Here is a 19,893-nt window from a genome sequence, read left to right as displayed (position 1 = left end):
ACAATAACAATAATAACAATAACAATAATAATAATTATAATAATAATAACAATAATAATAACAATGACAATAAAAGCAACAACAAAACAACAATAATAATGATTATAATGATAATAATGATACCAGTACTATGACTAACTGGTTACTGAATAGTGATCACCATTATTATTACAGTTATTACTATTATCTATTATCATCATCATCATTATCATCACACACACACACACACACACACACACACACACACACACACACACACACACACACACACACACACACACACACAAGGACAACCCTCGCCGGCCGGGGCTTCCCTCGCCCGCTTCCTCGTACGTACCTGGCGTCTTTCCCGTGTTGCTTCGTGTACGAGCTCGCGACGTGCCTTCCGTGCTGGGCTGGGCTGGGCGCATTGCGGGCGGCGTCAGGTACGACGGGCCTCCGCTGGGCGTGCTGCTCGTGCTCGTACTGCTGCAGGTGCTCGCGTTGCTCTCCCCAGAAGTGTGTCGCCGCCTCCTCTTGGGCGCGTTGGGCACAAACGGCCTGTCGAGGGGGAATCGTTAGTTTTTTTTTTTTTTTTATGTTTCGGATAACTCTTGTCATTGTATTGAAAAAAAAAATCTATTATACGTAATCAGACGTAAGAGATGTGGTCACCTCATCTATGATACCTTACAGCATCGGTTTCGTGTTTTCCCGCCAGCTATCTGTGCATCCTAATTTTCTTCGCCACACACCTGAGCTGCTTTTATGTTAGTATGGCCTGTAACTATAATTTTTACCCATCATACGATTTCTGGCCTAATAGGCCCTCCAAAAGTGTCCCCAATGCACCTCGGATACTTATTTAGACAAGGTCTATTAAAGTACTTCTATGGACCTTGGTCGCTGTGCAATTCAAAACCAGGGAAAAAGGAAAATAATGTATATATTCATCATATTTACTTTTGTTTCTTCAAACAAAAATAATTGTTTTGTGTCCGATTCTTTATAATCGACACACACAGCCAGACGACCAGTAAGATTATTTTGCATAAAGAAGCAATTCATTTATTTCACTATCATTACTTTTTACTTAACAGGGTTGCTGGAACAGGTTTGTCATGGAAGTTGTGGCATTTGCTTTGGGGGGTTGACCAAGCTCTTCACTTTTTTACATAGCACAACGAAATCTTTAAACAATAAATGAAAGCCTCCTAAATATCTTAATCCTACGTGAACAAATAAATGGAAATAGGATACCAAAAGAACCCCTCACTCTGAAATTACGACTTAAAATTACACATATGAGTTCGATTCTACGAAAAAAATAATAATAAAAAGAGAAAATTAAATGAAAAGAATCGCAGTGCAATTTTGTCCGTGTATCGCCGGCGCCACGTGCAAGGGGCGAAAAGCGAATCTCCCATTTCTTTTCCTCCTAGAAATTTTGCGACCGGCAAGACAAGAGACAAGTAGGAAAATAACAATGCCCGACAGGTATACCAGCCCGTTCTTGTGTGACATGCTTAGAGTTTCTTTCTTTCTTTCTTTTTCCCGATGCATTATTTCATAGATTATTTCCGCAGATTTTTGCCCTACGGATTTTTTTATCTTTGAAGATGCTGCGTGTCACGATCCTATGCACTGTTTACCTTGTACTGCTGATATGTCCGAAACTGCAATTATATCGAAAATGCACGATAACAGTTCTTCCAGTCCATTGCCCAAGACCACAAAGAAAAAAGAAAAAAACGAGGAAACATTAATCTTTCGATTACGAGTTCGAAATCAGGGTGTGGAAGGGGGGGAGGGGGAGAAACAGGACCACCCGTCCAGCCAGCTGTAAACGTGTGAGAACTCTGCCACCCATGAAACTCGCTGCAAAGGGTGGACTTTACACTGTTCCGAGTGTTTGAACTTACACGCTCGTTGATTGTCCCAGGGTCACACCTTTTATCGCAGTGAAATTAAGTAGAACATAATGCGAAATGGTTAAGCCAAATAACACATCCGCCCATACACTATAAAACAATTATGAAAACCCATAAAATATAGAATGTGAAATGCAATAAAACAACACATGATGGAATAAAATATTTTCCACCGTATTATACAAATAAGTAAATAAATAAGTAAATGCTACAGACAATGGTAACCAAACGTATCGGTCGTTAATCGAGACCCAGGTGGACCTCTGAGGTCCACCTGGTCCTAATTGGTCCTAATTTTAAAAGTCTCCCAGTGACATCCCCGACCACATGCGAAATGTCCCTAAGTCGTTTTTTTCCGTTCTTATAATTTTACAGGACAAACAAATAGACGAACGCATATCATTCGCAGGGACAATCAAAATATGTTCATCGGAAGATTTATTTGAATAAGTAACTAAATAACATTGTAGGACCTATAACAAAACGTATGATAAACCGTTTTTCCTCGCCGTATTTCAGAAAACCGTCTCCAGTTATGCTAATACACTGCGGAAGCTTAGATATCATCACGAACCTACACTTTGAAAGGAACCAAATTAAATGGCGCAACTTCACAGGATTTGCTGGGCTTGTTAATCTTGATAAAAGGAGCAACTGATGGACTGAGTCTACATCTTGACAAGGCCGTCTGAATAAGTCTCAGCTGATGGATTAATTTAGAGTTTGGTTTAGAGACATTTAATTGTGGAAAAAGCAGCGAGAAGATACGGAATGAACACAAATTCTGTTCCAAATTGGTCAGGTACCTCTTATACATTGTCTTTGAGTGGCAACGTTAATAGGCCTATATATGAAATACAAATAAGACTGAATGAAGATACAAATATTCTATATTCATAAAAGACTGCTATTTTTTTTTTTCTTATACTCACACGATAATTGTTCACGTTGCTCACAGAGATGGTACAGTATATAAATAGTGCGAGATTGCGCGACTTGACATTAACGAGGTCCTAAACCGCAAAGAAACAGCTGGGTAGATAAACGGTAACACAGCCTTAGTTAATCGTAGCCTTTACGTTAAAGTTTAAATTACTCATTCAGAATTTTGATAAATTTATAAGAATGTTTTTTCTATATATACAAATCTCCCTCCTTCGCCCTTTTTATCACTACGGCGATTGTAGAAAATATATGAATAGGTATACCTTCACAACGCAAGATTACATGTTTCAATTAACATATATCTTTATCAGAAATATCTTCGGATTGAGATGATCAAAACGTGTCATTTACATCTCTTGCAATGTGAATACATTCATTTTAATTCCTACCTTCAACTATAACTGTCGAAATGTTTACTGTACCCTTGGGCTACCACTAAGTTACTGCTGTGATATCTCTGAAAGTACTCGCTTTTTCTTTCTTTTCTTTTGGCCTTCCTGGTTTTCTCTTCCCGCACACCGGTCATATCTCAGTCCCTTGCTCCGTGCCAGGTCTCTAGCTAAGGAGATTTCGCGTTTATTAATATCATCAGGGAGGTTTGCTTTACCAAGTTTACTTATAATCCATTCATTTGTTGGTTCAGCTAAAAACTAGAACCACAACAATCTACTTAAAAATATGGGAGGGAAATTCTGAGGTTGGTATGGATAGATAAATACAGACATATGAAGAAAGAAAGAAAGAAAGGAAAAAAAAAATATATATATATATGTATATATATATACATAGTTACTGTCTCTTCTGAGAAGTAACTGATATAGGCTACATCATTTTCATCATTAATATGTAAAGTTCACAAGAGAAATATTCAAAAGTGAATTACTCCTAGCGGTACAACGGTACAATTGTGGTGCAAAGTACTTCTGATAATGGAACTAGTCTATATACATATATAATATACATAATAAATATATATACAATATAGAAAATATATATATACAGAAGTACTTTAATTCCCCCTCCCTGAACCCTTTACACTACGAGTTTATATTTACACATAACATATATATATAATATACATAATATATATATATAATACACACACACACTATAGATATATATGAATATATACATATATATACATAAATATATATACAAATATATACATAAATATATATATACATTGATACATAAACACACACATATATGTGTGTTGAAATATTCTATATATAAATGTAAAAATATATGTATTTATACACATACATTTCATATATGCATATACATACATGATATAAACAACATCCGGAAGGTGGTGCTCCACACATCTGACCCTGGCTGAACAAAGTCTGCGCCTTCCCTTCGCTGCCTCCTGAGCACACCTTATCACAGGAAGCAGGCACTCCGCACCTTGCACTCCTGAGCCTGGTTTACCCAAGGACCTCCTAGGTGACCAACATGTCCCCCTCGAGCAAGCCCAGCGACTCACCCCCCTGTCACGGCCTGATAAACCTGACACTCCAGCTTTCGGAAGCAAGCACCGCCCAGGGTGTAGCCACTGAATAAAAGGGGGCATTCTCCATACCTAGGCAGAAGGAGCTCAGCTTGCATGCACTCACCTTGTAGTGAGTAAAGCCAAAAGCCAAGGCCACTTTCATTATCCGCCTTAAGTCCTTCTCTCGTGTCGCTCACATCTGGTGGCAGCGGTGGGATGACGCAGCCTTTGTTCAGCCAGGGACAGATGTGTGGATCAACACCTTCCGGATGTTGTTTATACATATATATATGTATATATAGGTATGTATATATAAATATATATATGCATTCATATATATACATATATGTTTATATATATGAATTCATATATATATATGTGTGTGTGTGAGTGTGTGTGTGTGTGTGTGTGTGTGTGTGTGTGTGTGTGTGTGTGTGTGTGTGTGTGTGTGTGTGTGTGTGTGTGTGTGCGTGCGTGTGTGCATGCGTGTGTGTGTTTATGTGTATAAATATATATATATATATATATAATAAACAAACATATATATGTGGATGTATGTATGTGTATATATACATATATACATATATTTGTGTACTTAAATATATGTACATATATGTATAATATATATAAATAAAAACATATATTAATGTATATAGAAATCTATAAACAAAATTCGCTGAGGCATACGAGTAAAAAGTTTGTATCTGCTTCATAAAGAACGGACAGCATAGTCTACACAAACCATGAATGGGCCGTTTACGTTCTCTCAAAATAAAATAAATAAATAAAACAATCCGGTTGTGACAGCCCAGACGTCGGGGATTTGACCCGAGATCAGCCTTCCTTGGGCCGAGTAGATCTTTCTTTTCAGAATTGCCCTGATTCGAGTTTTCATCCACTGATATCTATTATCGTATTGTAATAGATTGTCCATGAATTGCGAATGGCTGACAAGAGATCATAAAAGGTATAAATATTGCAGACTGTTCCCTCTATCTCTGAAATGTTGGTGATTTATTATATAAAGAAAGTGAATATCTATTGTTAAATACTCTATTGAACTTCTATTGTACAAAAGTCAGTGGATACCATTCGTTTGTTTTCTGTTCTATCCGCATGTTTTAATCTGCTGTTATTTTACTTTATGTTTGCAAATATATATTTAAATATATTTTTTTCCCTCTTTTCATGTAAGTCATACAGAGGCCTACTATTCAGCATACAAGCCGTACTGCATCAAACCTGATATAAATGAAACCGGTAAAATTTAGTGTCTTTAAAAGTCGGTTGTATTTTGTACACAACTTGGTGATACTGAAATATAGGCCCATAACAGTTCTTAAGGGTTTAACTAGCTTATTCCGTTTTCTTTACTTTTCTAAAAATAGCAAACACCTGTCAACACTCTCCCCGAATAAAACATAACTGCGTAGCAGTTTTCCTTGGTTTTTGCAATAGCATAGTATGAAAAAAGTTCGCTTTCGTATAACGCTGTCTGTTACTATTGTCCTTGTTAGTATGTTTATCTGTACTACTCCTTTGTAACTTAATAATATATATATTTAACTTATGCATATATATGTATAGACTATATGTATATACATAAATATATAGACCATATATAGAGAGAGACTCTATATATATATATATATATATATATATATATACATACATATATATATATAGACTATATATATATTTATACGTAGTGTGTATATACAGAGTATAAATATACATATTTGTATGTATACATATATATACTGCATGTATATACATATATGCAAACAGATGTGTGTATATGTATATACTTATATATACATATACATATATACATATACTTATATATATACATATATATGTGTGTGTGTGTGTGTGTGTGTGTGTGTGTGTGTGTGTGTGTGTGTGTGTGTGTGTATACGTACGTGTATATATAAACATATGCAAATATATACATATACATAAATACATATTTAGATACATACATACATACACCTGTTTACATATATATACATACATATATATGTGCATAAAATCTATACATGTGTATATATATAAACACACTACACACACATATATACATAGATACATATGTATACACATATATATGTGTATATGAATATATATACACATATGCATGCAGTATGTGTGTATGTTATGTTATGATATATTATGTATATATATGAAAATATATGCCATCTGCATATATATAAATATATATATATATATGTATGGTTATCTATATATGTATATCAATAGATATGTATATATATGTATATGTGTCTATATGTATATATGCGTATATATATGTATATTTATATGTATATATATATGTACACATACATATATATACACATAAATATATATACACATAAAAATATATATATATATATTATATATATAATGTATATATATACAAATTAACATATATATACATATACACACAGTGTGTGTGTGTGTGTGTGTGTGTGTGTGTGTGTGTGTGTGTGTGTGTGTGTGTGTGTGTGTGTGTGTGTGTGTGTGTTTGTGTGTGTGTGTGTGTGTTTGTTTGTGTGTGTGTATATATGTATGTAAATATATATATATATATATATTTGTTTATACACATACACACATATATATATACATACATTTATATATATGTATGTATGTATGTATGTATGTATGTATGTATGTATGTATGTATGTATGTGTGTGTGTGTGTGTGTGTGTGTGTGTGTGTATGTGTGTGTGTGTGTGTGTGTGTGTGTGTGTGTGTGTGTGTGTGTGTGTGTGTGTGTGTGTGCGTGCGTGTGAATATATGTATGTATGCATGCATGTACGTATGCATGTATCTACTATACATATTCCATGCGTTTAGATTGACTACAGTTTTTGTTTTTCTTTTGTTTTCTGAAGTATTTTTTTTACAAAGTGTATCTGCCATACGACGAAACGGGAGAAATCAAAAGTCTTAACTTATCAGTATAAAATTTGTCTGGTTGTGTGTGTGTGTGTGTGTGTGTGTGTGTGTGTGTGTGTGTGTGTGTGTGTGTGTGTGTGTGTGTGTGTGTGTGTGTGTGTGTGTGGTGGGGGGTACGGGGAAAGTTCCAGATAAAAACTCCAAGGTAACGTTCTTAATCTTTGTCTCTAGTTACGAAAACACGACAGCTGACATGACCATATCGAGTGACATTGTCTGTAACACCTGCGTCTGATAATCTTTTGCTTTTATATGTTTCTTTTCGGCAAAAATAAAATCAAATTCTCCGCGGATAAAATAAAATGAATGCTGACTTTATTATCTTACACATTCTGTTCACATTTTTAATCCCCCTTCTCCCCTTCCCTCCGCCTCATCTTTAAATTCTGGACACGGTCATGTTAATCGAATCAATTAACTTGGTCTCTGCCACCACCAGCAATAAGAGTTCCGGGAAACCGTCTGCCCCGATGAAGCAATACGTCATTAAGTCCAATTCTGCACTGTTGTGACGTCCCCGTTTCATAGACGCATTCAGGGTCCTTAAATGGACCTCACTGTTTCATGAGTGAAAGTGAAGCAGTAAGTGTGTGTGAGAGGAGGGAAGGAGAGAGGGAAGGAGAGAGGGAAGGGGAGAGAAAGGAAGGAGGGGGAGGGAAAGGGAAGGAGAAAATGGGAAAGGAGGGAAGATGGGAAGGGAGGGAGGGGTGGAAGAGGGACAGGGAGAGGGAGGGGGAGGGGGAGGGGGAGGGTGAGTGGGAGGGAAAGGAGAGGTGAGGAGAGGCGATGCGAGAGGGAGAGGGAGGGGGAGGGGGAGGGGGAGGGGGAGGGGGAGGGAGAGGGTGAGGGAAAGGGGAGTTGAGAAGAGAAGATGCGAGGGAGCTAGGGGGAGGGAGGGAGGGAGAAAGAGAGAACGAGAGAAAGAGAAAGAGAGAGAGAGAGAGAGAGAGAAAGAGAAAGAGAAAGAGAGAGAGAGAGAGAGGGAGAGAGAGAGGGAGGGAGGGAGGGAGAGAGAGAGAGAAAGAGAGAAAGAGAGAGAGAGAGAGAGAGAGAGAGAGAGAGAGAGAGAGAGAGAGAGAGAGAGGGAGAGAGGGAGAGAGAGAGAGAGAGAGAGAGAGAGAGAGAGAGAGAGAGAGAGAGAGAGAGAGAGAGAGAGAGAGAGAGAGAGAGAGAGAGGGAGAGAGAGAGGGAGAGAGAGAGGGAGAGAGGGAGAGAGAGAGAGAGAGAAGAGAGAAGAGAGAGAGAGAGAGAGAGAGAGAGAGAGAGAGAGAGAGAGAGAGAGAGAGAGAGAGAGAGAGAGAGAGAGAGAGAGAGAGAGAGAGAGAGGAGAGAGAGAGAGAGAGAGAGAGAGAGAGAGAGAGAGAGAGAGAGAGAGAGAGAGAGAGAGAGAGAGAGAGAGAGAGAGAGAGAGAGAGAGAGAGGGAGAGAGAGAGGGAGGGAGGAGGGTGGAGCAGAGGAGAAACCTAATGAAAGTTAACTACCGTGCTCCAAATGCCCACTCCTCGTCATAAGAACTATTCATAAACCAAATCATCGACCGGCCAAACACACGCCGAAATTTAAATCATTACCCTAAAGTCCTTCGGTCGACATTCATGCAATTGAACAGTTAAACTTACTATACTATTTTCCCAAAGTCTGATCGGATGATTGTTTTTTTTTTTTTTTTTGTTTTTTAATATTGCTGCGCCATTTTGATGAGCCTAAAATACACAAACGACCATACACATGGCACCATGATTATTTAACATTCTTCGCCATTTTCAAAGAGGTTTCTAACAGGGATGTGGAGTCGGAGTCCAAGTCGGTAAAATTGTCCCGACCTCAACATAAGGCGCAAAAATTCCACCTTTTAAACATACCGCACACTTTATTTCCATCCGAGAGAATGAAAAATCATATCATTTTCATTTTGACATCGTCCTCTATGTAATTTTTAAAGCATTTTTTTTTTTTCAAGATTATTCAATAAAAAGGCCACAATAGTATAGAGCTATAGCTGTAATAATTTCACTCAAACCTCTAAGGGATAAAAAAGTAGCCTGTAGTTGTTATGAACTCCTTTTCTTTAAATTATTATGCCAAGGGATCGGAGTCAGAGTCGGGTGTTTTGAGTACCGACTCCTCCGACTCATACTAAATTTACAGTCAATTACAGTCAACCTCGTTTGATGTCACTTGATTAACGACTGGTGATATTAGTTGATTTAGCGGTTGCACTAACAAAGGAAAACTAAATGGACAAAGAACTGACTGTTCTTATACAAACTTTGTGGCTAGACTCGAGACTAGGCTGAGCACGTCTACACGCGATTGAGTCGAGCCTAAGTTCTTACAGATTCATATACTGCTTTATTCCTCACATTCTTTTTGGAACTCATTTAAGTCTCCACAAATGTGTATTCTGCCTGAACAAGTTTACAAAACCCCGTGGAAGTTCTTTTATTTCTGGTGCACCCTTTATTTCCTCTGTATTATGGAGAATCCAACGGCATGTTTTTTTGTTTTTTATTTCTTTTCTACCAAGAACTAAATGTCGCATGAAACTGATACGCGTTCAAACAATCAAACGTTTGTGGAGAAGTTGGCCCCGCCCATAAACGTTAGGCCTGATACAGAAAACGGTCCGGCCTGGCACGTCCTTCACGCGTTTGAAGCAATTACCCAGTCAACACGGTCAAACATACGCATACACAGCGTGCTACCCCACATGTTATGTATGGTCGCGGTTTAACAGTATAATAAAGGTGACGAAAAATAATTCGTTCGCACATTTCAACACGTTTACAGTATGCTAGCCATCGTGATGTCATACATTTTTTTCCGCAAGAAAGTCTTTATTAAATGTGACTTATTTACGATTGCCAGTGACCTAACCTAGCCTAAGCTGGGAAAACTCGAATGCACTCCAATGTATGGATGAATATAATCATTCAGAACATTTTAAGTATCAAAAACGATACACTGAACATAACCTTACTTTACAATATCAAAATAAAAGAAATAAAATTCTTCCCAATCTTCTTAATACCTAATAAAATGATTCAAAGTTCCGTCTCCCTAGTTCGTCTTTCAATGTGCGGAATTACCGAAGAGTACACGATGTTGTTAAAAAATTAACAAATGAAATGCGACATTTCAGAAAGCCAGTATGCCAGGCTGCTCTAATGACAGTACTTGTCAGAAACTAATAATACTAGTAAATTCTTTAAATATGCCTATCTGGTTCTAATAGTGGAAACAATATAAAATAACACATACCAGCCAAATTCTAGTCTGTCCACCTCCGTCCACTTCCTCCTTGATGTGGGTGTAGTGGGTTTAGCAGGGGCATTCTTATCCCGAAGACGGTACACAAGATACAGCAGATACTCGTCATCGGCACTCTCAGGCCCGTAGCCCCAAGTCCCTTCCTCTCCACCCATCCAGCGTTCAAACTCCGGGCAGAAGGACTGGAACATGAAATAGGCCTGGATGTGGCTCAGGACCGCCTCCGTGAAGGCTTTGACGGAGTACCTGCCCCCCGAGCCGTTTCTGGGTATGGAGGACCTGGTGACGCGTGCCAGAGCTACCATTCCGGAGTAGTTCTTCCTCTTAAGGCGTCGCCACTCGTAGTCCATGAGCCTCAGATTTCGAGTCTCAGGGCTTCCGGAAGGACTCTCCATTCTATCTATGTCGTTCTTGCCCCGTTTGTTTCCCGCGTTGGGTGAATCTACCTTGCTTCCGTTTACCTTGGAGGCGGCGACGGAGAACTCAGAGAAATGGTGACCCAAGGTGCGAAATTGAGTCACGATGGAGTTGCATTTGGTTGTTAACCGGATTACAGCTTCGTCAAAGTCGAAGGCGCGGTCAACATCGACTAACAGTGCGGAGTCGTAGCTGTAGCCCCCCTTGCTGGGCTCCAGACACAGGCACTCGAACACTCTTCGCTCACTCATCATGCACGCCCGCCACGTACCCGCCTACCTCGACCTACGCGCCCGCACACCCACTAGCTAGCGGTCTTGTTCTCCTCACACTGCTGTTGCATCTATACACTACAAAATGAATAAATCTCATGAACCCGCATAAACTATAAAAAGTGAGGTACTGTTATAAGTTACCCCTTTGTTGATGAAAGCTAATTGAATCCTGTTGTGCAATACACGATCATATAAGTTTAACCAACAATATTAATTTACAAATCCCTCACTATTCTGCAATCATTTAATCAAGACCATAACAGATATTCCTCAGCCATTCAGTTCCTTACTCGCTACATGCTCAAGAAACAGACAGCAGGTGACCATGAAAATTACACGCACGCCTTGTTAGATTCAAACACAAGCATATTTACTCATAAAGTAACAAATGGCAACTGCTCTCTCGACAACAGACAATCTACGCACGTTCTCTCTCCCTCTCTTTTATCACCCTCCTCTCTTCCAATCTCTCTGCTTACCACGCTGCCCTCTCACTCTCACCCCCTCTGCACTGACGCACCCCCCCGCCCTTCGTTACACCCACAATAAGCTTTCTGGCCGTATTCCCACACTCATTCACGGGCATAACAGGCATACGCGGGGGTCCGGGTTGCTACGTTCTCCTTCACTATTCTTCTTAAAGACAAGCACTTTTCTCAGGCCGATCAACTGTAGGACGAGAAAATGAATGCAAATGAACCAAATCATAAATGCCAACTGTGGTCAATTAACATTATTTGGAATGGGCACGGATGTTACTTGTACCAAACCAGATGAACAAATGCCAAAGCTATCAACACAAACCCAAGAGAGGTGTTGCCCATAAGATTTGTGAATATATTTAATTTACTGGGAAATTTATACCTCATTATATAACATTTTTTTCCACAATCAATTTCTGTATTCACCTGTAACGAAAACTGTACACTACTCGGGTCACTGAAATGAACACAGCACAAAGACGGGAAGAGCCCGCGCTCGACACTACCACTCGCTTCCCTTGCTGTGTCACACTGGCGCGCAGTCTGCCAGTTGGCCCACGTGCGCACAGTGGGGGCTGGCGGGCGGTGGGGAGCGGGGCCGGTGGGGGACCGGGGGAAGGGCTGGAGTGGGTGGAGGGAGGGCGGGGAGAGGGGCAGGAGGAGGATGATGGAAGGGGCTGCTGGAGGGCGGGGAGAGGGACAGGAGGAGGATGGAGGAAGGGGCTGCTGGAGGTCGGTGAGAGAGGGAGGAGGAGGATGGAGGGGGGGGGGCTGTTGAGGGCGGGGAGAGGGCTGTCGGACGGATGGCTGTGCGCGGGAGAGGGAGTGTGTTCGGGCTGTCGAGGGGGGCGTATGGGTTGCCGGGGAGGGCTCTTGGGTTACCAGGGACGAAGGGATGCGGGGGAGAATTCGACTTGGCAGGGATTCTCTTCTAGTGGGGGTTACATAACTTTAACAATACACCGAGTTATTTCGGTCTCATTTGCGGGTGGCGTTACGCAGAATAAATAATAATATACCCTCAACACAAGATGCAAGCAAGGATGTAATGAAACTGAGCATTTGAAGTGCTTAGTAAAGATCCTGGTAACAGCATATGCACAACAGTAATGATACGTGCAGTTAGCGCAAAGTTTACGGACAAAAATATTTCATACTCTTTCATATTTTTGAGAACTCTTAACTTAACCTCGAGTAGTATGTAAATTTCAGCTGTCACGCTTGCTTTGACGTTCCTTATCAACCAATATTTAATTCAGTTTATTGTTGCTGTTTTTTTCTGTAACCAATACATCCCACCAAACATGGAGCACCTCAAACCCAGCGACTGGTTGGTATAATTGCATCTTCCCCATTGGCAAGGTTGCAAGTTTTGCTTACTTCGGGTTTCAGGGTTGCTTCTCATATTGAGGTTAATGATTGCCTGCACTGTACTTTACTAACTACTTCGTCAATGTATATCTGATTGAAGTTAGTAGTGAATCCGAAGTGATAGCTGATATCTAGCAAGCCATAAACTATTCACATATTATACACATAGACAGTAGCATTTAAGACAAAAATGTGGTACGGACTAACAATCAAGTAATCTAACCTATTCTACCCTAAGCCTAATGCTAGCAACCACCTGATGATCATTTTAAAAATAGTTCAGAGTTAAATATACGAAAGACCAGACCTGCCAAGCCAAGAATATGCTAAGTTTGCAGATAATGGTCCATGCATAATGTCGAGATATTCTGCCGTTAATAATGTTTGTTTAGATGTAAAAATGTATGATCGGGTACACGTACATTTGGCATGACGCTCATGTCTCAGGCCTGCTTTAAGAACATGTATTCCCTAACTTATATGTATTTAACCTAGAGTGGTAACGCTGACCGGTTTTCATCTTTTACCAGTGATGTTGGAAACATGAGAAAAAGTTTCTCAATAATTCCAAGTGATGGTTGCTAGGTTGGACCTAGCTATTGGTAAAAATAAACATGCAGTAATAATCCAATGCTTGTCGAGTGCTGAGCAGGCCTGCATTAGATTATCATAGGCTTATCACCTTTAAGCCTGCAAATTTTGATTGTGGAGAATAAAGGCATTACATTCAAGATACAACAACTTAAAGGTCTGACGCTCAATGTTACGTAACACTGAGCCCATTGTGTACATTATGAACAGCAACACTCGGAATGTTTGAAAACGAAGGTTGTTTTTTTCATGAACCCCGGTAACAAATTTCAATAAAAATTCGATCAAATACATACACGTTGGATGACGGAGATCGAACTTACAGACCTGGGAAGTTAAACTTCTATTAAACTCTATGTGTATGGGCACCAAGGTTATAAAATAACTAGCGAGTGTCCACAAAACTATGCACCGGAGTCACTCTCTATATAGACTGCCAACTCCCATTTTTCAGTTTCCAAGCTTTCTTTGAAACAAAACAATTTTCACGTGGACTGTAGCATTTGCTTGATGACCACATGCTATAGAGTTCCAAGTTAGTATATTTTCTGTTCTTAGGATATTGGTGTGTTGTCGGACAGACAAACACACACTCTACAATAATTATCGTTTAGAAGCTGATTATCATGGGTATGATAATATTGCTAAAAACTATGAAGCTTGCAGGGATACTAGTACTAGCCTTCCCACCACAAATGATTATAATAGTGTTATGAGTATCAACAACATCATCATTAATACGCAGTTGCATAGAAACGCTCAGTATGGTTAAGGTTTCGGACGTAGCCGGCCTCAACGTCTTTGCTAATGTACATGGTCAAGCCTCCAAAGTTTACATGTAAAGTGTATGCAGTTACTATGTTGATAATAGAAGCATATCTATAGATCCTAAATATAATTCTGGTACATGTAGTATTTTAGTTAGTGTAACCAACAGACATGCTCAGTTTATAGACGGAATGCCGTTATAGTTAGTTTTAATAGTATAGATATCAACAACAGTAATAGTAATTGTAACTACACCAGTATGTAGACACAACTATAATAATTATATGGTAGACGCAACTATATATGTATATATATATATATATATATATGTGTGTGTGTGTGTGTGTGTGTGTGTGTGCGTGTGTGTGTGTGTGTGTGTGTGTGTGCGTGTGTGTGTGTGTGTGTGTGTGTGTGTGTGTAGCAACAATATATATACATACACATATATAAATATATATACATATATTTACATATATATACATATATGTTTGTGTGTGTGTGTGTGTATGAGTGTGTGTGTGTAGCAGCAATATATATACATACACATATGTAAATATATATACATATATATATATGTGTGTGTGTGTGTGTGTCTGTGTGTGTGTGTTTGTGTGTGTGTGTGTGTGTGTGTGTGTGTGTGTGTGTGTGTGTGCATATCTACGTCTGTGTGCATACACACAGTGGTGTATCTAAGGGGGTACATGAAAGCCTAATTGACAGGCAGTGGTGGATCCAAGGAAGGATAATAAAATGTGCTGCCACAAGAGTACTACACGACGCATATGTATGAGAATAATTTAGCCAACAATGTAAAAACGGCTGAGCTGTGTGTATGTTACTACGGATATAATGTGCACAGCATTATCCAACTTAAAAGCGTAACAGTGTTCTCCAAAATACTTATAAAGTGTATGTGAAAGGCTAAAATTTCTACAAGACAAGCTACTCCTTTGTAATTTATGTTCTCATGACTTTCAGTTCATGAGAACAATGTCATAATTTGTTGAATAAACATGGTAGTCAGCAGAATACAGTTCCTTCTTTAGAACAATACACTTATGATAAAGAAAAGAAATGCAATCAGGAAGGATAGAAACCAAAGAGGTTTGAAATATATTCGCATATGAAGTAGATGAAAGCCTAGTGAGACTACATCATATGTAGTACCAAATAAAAAATGATTCTATCCCCATAACTGTGGTTAAATGTAAGAATGAAGGAGATACGGAATTACTTCAAGCGTAAAAGAAATCTATTGTTACAGCAACCGCAAAGATAATACAAGGAAAGAAGCAATTATGAGGATTAATAACCAATTCATCCTTCAGATGTCTGACAAAAAATAAGAAGAAGAACAAGTTCAAAGAGAAAAATCCTTAATTAAAGATAGCTGCCATGGATATTACTTCATCAAAATATATAATAATATGAACTTCAGATAAAGTAAACAAAAATGAAAGCTTTTAGACGGAGCACAGTGCTAAGTAGATCAAAGAAAACGGAAATTGCTGAGGAAGTAATCTCAAATTAGATTTAAAATGTGTTGGAAGCGGATCTATTTGTTTTTTCCATGGGATGATGGCCATTTACCCATAATAATATAAATAGTCAAAATAGATTAGTTAGGCTATACGTAAGGTTCCGTAATAAATATATATGTTCTTAGTTATAGATATAGATATATAGATACGCACACACACACACACACACACACACACACACACACACATATATATATATATATATATATATATGTGTGTGTGTGTGTGTGTGTGTGTGCGTGTGTGCGTGTGTATGTGTGTGTATGTGCATACATATATATATATAAATACATATGTATAATATATATATTTATTTATTTATTTATTTATACACATTCACATATATATACATATATATTTATATATATGTACATATACATATATATATACATATGTATATATATACATATACATATATATAATAACTGAAATTGCTATAATAAGGCAATGATGATCTGAACACGTCGCCTTGATGAAACGAGTTTGCCTTTGTACCAAAGCTTCAGCTGTTACACAATGACAGGAGCATCGGCACCCTTTACATAACCTGGTTACTATAACCACCATAAGCTTGTTTGCTTTTCTGAAGTATTTTGCCTTTCATGCAGCTGCCCTGCACCATTTTCTGTATCCTGTGGTGGTCTCATCAATTCCGGATACATTGAAGTTTTTTTCAGACCTTGCATCATTCAGCGGTGACTTTCGTTTTCTGCTTCTTGGTCGACCGCCATCTTATCTATGTTTAAATATCTCAATATTTTTTTTTTCCCCTCTCTGTTCTTAAATTACTTTTATGATTCATCAGTTCATCTTGCTGTAAAATCTCCTGTGCCTACATTCCCTCATGTTTATTTTCATCGTCCTTGTTTATTTTCAAAACTCATCAGCAGACTTTCGTAGTCGTGTTCTAATAGCCCAGATTTCTTTTCCAAGCACAGCAACGGCCTTCATCGAGTGTTACACGACTCTGACTATTTATATTATCGGTCACGTTTCCTTAGTTATTTATATTATCGATCACGTTTCCTTAGCTGTCTGTTCAATGTCTTTCTTATTGTCGACCTGCTCTTATCTCCCAGGAGGTAGTAAGCAATTCTGAGTAACCATAATCTACAATTCCCAAATGAGTCCATTTTTCAAGTTATACATTTAATGGAATTACGCATCTTTGCATTCCTTATAGTTTGTAGGTCCCCGGTTTATATACTGAACAGACTAGGGAACAACGAATACCTTTATCTATCTCCTTTCACTTATATTCCTTTCTTCATTTATTATTCGTGCATATACGGTTGAATTCGGATATTTATCAATATTCTTCCTGTTTGAGCCCAATTTTCCAAAATATTGTCACTACTTTCTGACACTGTATCCGGTCAAACTGCTTTAACTTCATCGGCCCTTTCCTCGTAATGAGAACTAGTTGTGATTGTCGGATTGATGATTGCTTACATACATACATCGATGTAAGATTTTTACAAACATCAATGAGTTCCCCTATTCCCCAGTCCTTAAAATTAGACACTAGCAGGTTCATTCTCCTCGAGGAAGGCTTCCATCTCGGTGTGAATTCCTAAATTCCTCCGCCTGTTCCGACTTGTGGAGGGAGAAGAGCTGCCTATCTCTTCTGAGTGTCAAGAAAGGCGCGGAAGAGTGTCGGTGGAGTAAGGCAGAACCCCGTGGCAGTAAAGGGGTACTTTGAAGACTTCACGCTAATCTCTGCTTCTTCTGTTACCTTACAATTACAGCACGCAGGCCATGGTTCCAAGCTGAAACCAAGCAGTATCTTTTATATATGTTTCTGCTTGATAATAGGTAATACGTACAACAGATTTGATATATCTGACTTATATATATATATATATATATATATATATATATATATATATATATTTCTTTCTTTCTTTCTTTTTTTATTTTTTTTTTTTATTTTTTTTTTTCCTTTTTTCTTTTTTTAACTTCATTTGTTCAACATTATAAGGGCAAGAAACTGCTATTCATTAACGCTTAAAAATGAATTAGCCTCTTTTAATATTGCTCTGTTTACACTGTTTACAGGCCATCAATATAAAATTACTGTGACGGGAATTGCTTTGACTGCAGTTTCCATCATCTGTAAATCATAAAAGAAAAGAAAAAAGGCATTTAAAGGAAAAGATATCGATTTTGAAATCAAACCAGATGTGAAGGGCCAGAATACCATGTTTGTCGCACACGCCAAGGAGACCCTAACGTAACAAACTCCAGCGTCTAAAACGTCTAAACGTCTAAAAGGTGACCATGGTTGTTTTTAGCGGACGAGCGACCATGCCCTCTGCTAAGAAAAGACGAAGATATCCTTTCAGAATTATAGATGCATAACTACACCGTATGCCTTCATTTTTATTTTTTCCTCCCATATACTCTTCATAGGTGTTTCAACTCTAACCAAGTGTACATTCCATCCCCCGGTCAAAAAAAGTATAACTTTGCTATTTAAAAAAAAAAATCATGCATTTATAAATTTATAGTGCTCTTATCTCTAACTAACCTGCAAAAGCTCACAAATTCCATAAATATTTCAGGGAAAATGAACGGTCTTCCAATGAGTATAAACACACAAAAAGAACCATGACGACATTTACAAAGAAACAAAGAGAACGACGCAAAATGTGTTTCTAAGCCAAGGGATTTAAAGATACTTTAAAGCGTTGCATTTGGGGTGGGGTGGGGGGGGGAGCATGTTTTGAAGGTTGTGCACGGCGCAAATCTCTGCTTCCAACACGGTGTAGGGTTACAGGTCAGGTGGAAGCGCATCCCCTCTGGTCTCTCCCCAGGGGTTTACACCTTACCCACGCGTTTGCCGTGCGTGGCAGCCTTGTGCGCTGTGGAGACGGGAGTCCTGGAGGTTAAGCGATGCCGTGAACGAGTACGCCCTGCGGCTAGCAACACGCCTCTTTGGTCCTCTATTCCAGCAAGACAGGCGGCCTGATCCCGGCCCGGTCACGGTCAATCGGCTGGTCTCCCCCGGGAGGCTAGGGTCAAGCAGTCATGCCGCCATTGGCACTCACAATGGTCCGTGAGTGCCGTCACAATGGCTATTGGCTGCGTATATCCTCTCATCACTCCTGTTGCTGTTAGACACTGGTTCTGACACTCAGCTTCCCCTTGTTGGACTCCGTGGTGGGTGGGGGCGTGAGAGGATGAAGCACTTACCAATTCATGGAAAAAATAATCAAACACCCCCCACAGACTGACAAAAATGTTGACGAACCGCGCAAGGCCCAGACTACGGTAGTCACCATGAAGGCATATGTGCCTTCCGGTGGCAAAAGAAAGCCCCATGCACAGGATGACACTGTCACCCCTGCTGCTAAGGTGGACAAGACCGAAGCCAATGGGTCTGTCCACCGAATAGTCAAAGATCTTGACTCGCGAGCTGGCCTCTCCAGGCCAACAGCTAAGCCAGGGAGGCCCCTGAGTTCACAGACGGCCTCCCCGATTGAGAGGGGAGAGCAGGCTGAACCAGCCGCATCAGCTGCTGCCTCCACAAACAAGCCCGAAAGCCGAAAGGGAGGGCCGAAGCGTCCGAGGCCGGAGACCGACTCTGATGAAGAGTCGGGACCCCCTAAACGCTTCGCCCAGTTCAAAGTGCCAGCTAAACCCGAAGGCTTCGACAATGCCTACCAATTGGTCAGGGCATTGGAGTTGCAACGGAAAATCCGGTTGTCGATCCGGGTCGCCCGAGATCAGGGCATGATCATAATGCCCAAAGATCAAGCTACCTTGAATTTCCTCCAGGAAACGAAGGAGCTAACCGATGGGAGGAAAGTGAGTCTTTCCCCACTAAGTCCCGAGGAAAAGAGAACCAAGATGGTGCTACTTGGCTTCTC

At 39.5% G+C, this 19,893-nt stretch overlaps 1 protein-coding gene across 2 annotated transcripts in view; it reads right to left on the bottom strand.

Annotated features, from left to right (window-relative positions):
• Positions 1–12,305, bottom strand: part of LOC125041873 — a 17,037-nt gene extending 4,732 nt beyond the window's left edge. The window contains exons 1-3 of one of the 2 annotated variants that reach the window (XM_047637242.1): positions 12,177–12,305; positions 10,568–11,937; positions 338–540 (exon numbers count right to left, since the gene is read on the bottom strand). In XM_047637242.1, coding sequence (XP_047493198.1) covers positions 338–540; positions 10,568–11,247 — 883 coding nt within the window. In that variant the 5' untranslated portion in view covers positions 11,248–11,937; positions 12,177–12,305. Of the gene's footprint in view, positions 1–337; positions 541–10,567; positions 11,938–12,132 lie in introns of both variants that reach the window. The other variant, XM_047637243.1, reaches the window with a different exon arrangement.
• Positions 12,306–19,893: the final 7,588 nt, after the last annotated feature.

Source organism: Penaeus chinensis, chromosome 31, assembly GCF_019202785.1.
Source record: "Penaeus chinensis breed Huanghai No. 1 chromosome 31, ASM1920278v2, whole genome shotgun sequence".
Classification (NCBI taxonomy): domain Eukaryota; kingdom Metazoa; phylum Arthropoda; class Malacostraca; order Decapoda; family Penaeidae; genus Penaeus; species Penaeus chinensis.
Note: the sequence above shows the minus strand (reverse complement) of the source record. Positions and strands in the feature narration are given on the sequence as shown.